The sequence below is a fragment of the Lagenorhynchus albirostris genome, chromosome 6, assembly GCF_949774975.1.
Source record: "Lagenorhynchus albirostris chromosome 6, mLagAlb1.1, whole genome shotgun sequence".
Classification (NCBI taxonomy): domain Eukaryota; kingdom Metazoa; phylum Chordata; class Mammalia; order Artiodactyla; family Delphinidae; genus Lagenorhynchus; species Lagenorhynchus albirostris.
The window spans coordinates 18,807,361-18,812,187 of record NC_083100.1 but is presented as its reverse complement, the minus strand read 5'-3'; the positions used below and the strand labels follow the sequence as shown (position 1 = coordinate 18,812,187).

The 4,827-nt window shown below is 63.9% G+C and overlaps 1 protein-coding gene across 1 annotated transcript; it reads right to left on the bottom strand.

Moving 5' to 3' along the window:
* Nucleotides 1–477: 477 nt before the first annotated feature.
* Nucleotides 478–4,477, bottom strand: FEV (FEV transcription factor, ETS family member). The gene is given in 4 exon segments (XM_060153169.1): nt 478–1,070; nt 3,051–3,125; nt 3,868–4,102; nt 4,433–4,477. Coding segments are annotated over 4 exon segments (948 nt in total).
* Nucleotides 4,478–4,827: the final 350 nt, after the last annotated feature.

The following is a 4,827-nucleotide window of genomic DNA, read 5'->3' as shown; positions in this document are numbered from 1 at the left end:
AGGTGCCAGGGGAGGAGAAGGTGGACTCTGCTGGGCCTCGGTCATACTGGAATCGGGGCAGCTCCGTGGGGGACAAAAAAAAGAGAGAGAGAGAGAGAGAGAGAAAATTTGGAATAAGAGAGGGATCATAATGGAGGGGCTTCCAGAAGCCAGAGGGAAGTACAGATGGAGGGGAGGAAAAATCAGGGGAGACCCGAGAACCCCTTTCAGGGATCTGAGGTCTAGAAGAAGGTTAGAGGAAATGCAGGCACAGTCACCCTCCCTCGGGGGTTGCGGGATGAGGCGGGGGGCAAATCCGGTGTTAAAGGAAGATTGAGGCGACTACAGGCCCCTTCCCCCGGGGGGGTGCAGCGGGCGGAGTAAAATCTGAGGTTGAAGGAACGGCGGCGGAGGCGCCGGCCCCTCTCCGGGATGTGGATGGGATTGAGCGAGGCTCTGGGCGTCTGGGAGAGGCCACGGGGCATCCGGCCGCCCCGTCTAGTGGTAATGGCCCCCCAGGTGCGAGGCGGCGGCCACCGCGCCGAAGGGCCCGGACGGGGGCTGCAACCCGGGGCTGGGGTAGAGCGCGGCGGTGGCGGCGGCGGCGGCGGCGGCGGGGCCCGGACCCGGCCAGTAGGAGAAGCCGGCGGGCGCGACGCCGGCCGAGGCGGCCATGAGGTTGAGTTTGGAGAGGCCGGGGAAGGGCAGTGGGGCCAGGCTGGGCTGCAGCTTGTAGAGTGCGCCTTCCTGGGCGGCGGCGGCCGCGGCGGCGGCGGCGGCGGCGGCGGCGTGAGCGTGCGCGGGGGGCGGCTGGCAGGCCTGCGCCAGGCCCTGGAAGTCGAAGCGGTAGGCGTAGCGCTTGCCGTGCACCTTGCTCATGATGTTCTTGTCATAGTAGTAGCGCAGCGCGCGGCTCAGCTTGTCGTAGTTCATGTTGGGCTTGCTCTTGCGCTCGCCCCAGCGCCGCGCCACCTCGTCTGGGTCCGTGAGCTTGAACTCGCCGTGGCCACCCTCCCACGCGATGCAGCCGGCGTTCGCGCGGTCAGCCAGCAGCTCCAGCAGAAACTGCCACAGCTGGATCTGGCCGCTGCCTGTGGGGAAGCGGGGCAGTCAGCCACCGGCGGGATGAGGGAGGCTAGCGGCGGGGGAAGAGGTGAGGTGGGAAACGACCTCCCTCCCCGCCGAGTCGGAGGTGGGGACCGATATCAGGGAGGAAAAGGGCACGTCCAGCTGTGTAACTGGGCACAGCTGGGGCGGCTGGCCAGGGAGGCGCTGATCAGCAAAGCCGTCCCTAGCCAGTACCGCGCTTTTGCACAATGGAAACGAGTCTCCCACTAAGGAGGACGCAACCCCGCGGGCGCACAGCTTTATGAGAACTGGGGTGAGAAAGGGAAGCGTCACCTCCTCTGTATAGAGGTAGAGGCGCTCCAACGCACAGGGCTCTCGGAGGTGAGCAAAGGCGGGATATCAGCCCTTCGGCTTAGTGCTCTTACTCGGTGCAGAGCCTGCACAACCGCACAGGGTAGCCTACATAGGTGGTTAGACTGCCACATCCCAGCCGGACCACGTCCAGAGATCCAGAGGGAAGAAGCAGGCCTGCAGCAGGATCACCCCAGCCACCGGACAAGGCATACAGTTGGACCCCCTGCCCGAGGTGGAGACGAGGTGGTGGCTGGCTTCCTCGAGGTACCACATCAGACAAGAATGGGCACAGTGGCTCCCTAAGCGTGAGAGGAACGGCAGCCTCTGAAGTCTCCCCACCCTTGCCAGCGTCTGGTGCTGGGGCTACTCCGGTTCGGCCTCTTTTTTCGAAACAGGCGGGATTCCCAGGGTACCAAGGTGTCGTAGTTCCCTGGGGGCGTGATGCGCCGCTCTGAGAAGAGGAGAGGAGACCGGGAAGCCTCTCTGCTTGGCTCCCTGCCTCCTCCCATCTTTGGCTAATCTCCAGACTCTTCTGCCCCGTCTGGATTTGGGGGGGGGTGCTAAAAACGGCCAGGAGGCTTTCCCGGGTAAGTGGGTAGTGAGAGAGAACTCCTGCTTCTCTGTCTTGGAGCCTCAATCAGACAGTTGGAGAAAAATCTTGATAGCATTACCCGCCCTCCCCCCCCACTCTTTCAGAATAAAGGATTTTCCTCGAAACTGTCTGTTTTAAATTGAGCCTGCTGAAACTCTTCTTTTTTCAACAACTCGCTCAGGACCCAGATGCTGCCCTCCAACATCATTTTGATCCAAGTCCCTCCACACCAGCCCGGTGAGGAGCTGCCCGGCTCCAGGTCAGGACTGTTGAATTTTAGGGTCAGAAGCAAGGGAAGATTTGGGTTAAAATGTGCATCTGGTACTGAGGGGCGTAGAGGCTTGGAAGCTCATTCCTGTTGGGTGTTGTGTTCCCTTTTGGATAAAGCAGTTGCCAACCTTGTTTTTCTGGTTATGGTAACTTGGTGAGATCTAGGGTACCGACTGGGTGGGGACCTGTGGGGAGGCTTGGCCTGGAAGGCCGGCCAGGTTCGGCTGCCAACATGGCAAAACCGAGGATAATTTAGCCACCGGCAGAGACTGGGTGGCCAACCTGGGAATCAACTGCAACGGCCCAGAGGGCTTGGCTCACAGAGCCTGGCATGGGCCAGTGGGGCAGGTGGGTGCTGGCCCTGGTGCTAATGGTGAGTCGGCCTGGAGTGGCCAGGGAATAATTCTCCGGGTCACCTTGCTGGGCGGTGCCGCTGCCTTGGGCTCCCGCTGCCAGTAGGGAAATGACACCAAGCACCTCAGCCCCAGCCCCACAGCAGGAAAAACATTCCCAGCTGAAAGGGGGTGGGGCAGGATCTTCATCTGCCCTGGCCATCGAGTTCACCCCTGGGTCTCAGAAGGTGCAGGAGCCAAAGGCCAAATGAATGTTCCCCCCACCCCGAGCCTCCCCACAACCATGCCCCGACCCTCTGCTTCCCAAAGCCCAGCATCGCGTATCTCTCCCACCCTCTGTTCAGGCGGCAGTGGCGCCTGTCCGTATGCGGTGGGTACCCCGGACCCGATCCACTGTCTTCGCCTCCGCCCGTCCACCCCGTTGGCCAGCTCACCTTTTTGTACCGCGGGGCTCAGCGGCCCCCACCCCGGGCTCTTTCCTTCCTTGAAGAGACCGTCTCCGACGGGATCTGTGGCAGCAGGAGAAAACAATCAGGCGGATCGAGGCGGAGGTTGCCGACTTGCCCGAAAGGGCCCCAGGCCAAGGCTCAAGGGGGAACAGGGGGGTGCCTTGGCTCCCCGGCGCGAGGCTGGGGGCCCGATCCGTCCGGCTCCTCCTCCCGGAGCCTGGCCCGGGCGCGCGCCGCGCGGAGCCCCTCCATAACGCCCAAGTCAGGAAACGCGTCCAGGAAAAAGGAAATCCGCTTTCTGAACGGGCCGGCGGGAGCCTTATAAAGCCGAGCGGGGTTTGCGCCAGCGAGCCGGAGCGCGCAGAGCCCACCGGAGAGGAGAGGGCGCCTGGAAAGCTGGGCTGGTGGGAACGCTCGGAGCACGGAGGTGAGGGGCCACGAGGGTGCACAGGAGACTCCCGGCTGACCACAACCTCCCAACACTGCATGCGCACTGAGTCCCCTGCCACACTGTAGACCTCTGCTCCCCCTGCCAGGCTCTTTCAGCCGCTGAGCTGGCGCTCTTGGCTTCCCAGGCTCCCAGTCGGCTCACTTCAGGTCCTCTAAATCTCACACTAAAACCCCAAAGCGCTCCATCTGCCTTTAAGGTCTCCCAGCGCCCTAGACTGCTCAGTTCTCCCAGAGATCCGATTCTCTGGACCGCGCCCCCTTCCCTTGGACCGCAGTATCCTCTTTCCAAGCCCCAGCCCAGACTTCCCGCCCCGGGTCCTGGTGCCTCCAGCCCCCGGCTGGTCCCTGGTACCTGGCAGGTACATGTTGATCAGCAGGGGTTGGGAGGCGCCGCTCTGTCTCATCGCCGCCAGGGCCTGGGCGGTGGGAGGTGGGGGTGGGGGTGGGAGAGGGGGATCGCGTCAGGCTTTGCGCTCCGGGGCACCGATCCCCGCCCGAGGCGACAGCGGGTGACAGGGAGAAGGCGCTGGGTCCAGCAAGGCCTGGCGGGAGGGGGCTGCCCGGGTGTGGCGGGGGATGGAGGGGTCCTGGAGCGATGCTCCCAGCTACCAGGCTGCTCGGAACCCTCCGGGCCCCCGCGCGGGCAGGGGCCGCAATTTCCGTTTTAATTAAAGAGCTGCAGCCTCGGCCCCCCGGACCCCGCCCCCGCCCCTCTTATCGCCCCATCGCAATAAAGTCTCCGACTTGCCGCGCGGCAGCCAAGCGCACCCGGCAGCCCCCCGCACCTCGCAACCCGGGAGACGCGCGGGGGATGGGCCTGGGCCTCGCGCTCTGGCAGGGGTCAGGAGCCCATTTCTTTTCCGCCTCCCTGACTCTGAGCAAACAGGATTGGGGCGGGGTACCCCAATCCTTGGTACCCCCGGGGCCACAAGGGGGTAGGGGGCTCCCTCCTTCTCACCCATCCCCCCCCACCTCACCGCTCCACTCGCCTCCCCTCTCCCCACGCCACCCCCACCCGGGTTCCCGTCTCCAGGCTGCGTTATCTGCATCTTCACTTTTAAATTTCCGCTTCCCTCCCTCTCTCCTGTCGCTGCGCTCCGGGTCGGCAGCCGTTGCTCCCTTTATCTACCCCGCTTCCTCCATCCCCGCTACTCCTCCCTCCTCTCCTCTCCCCCTCTCTGCTCTTCCCTGGAGACCCGATCTCCTTCCCTGTCTCCCTCTTGTTTTCCCCGGTTTCCTGCCTTTCCGGGGCTCCCAGGCCTCCGGGCCAGCGCTGGGGCGTCTCCCGCACAACTTTTAGTGGCTTGTCCTT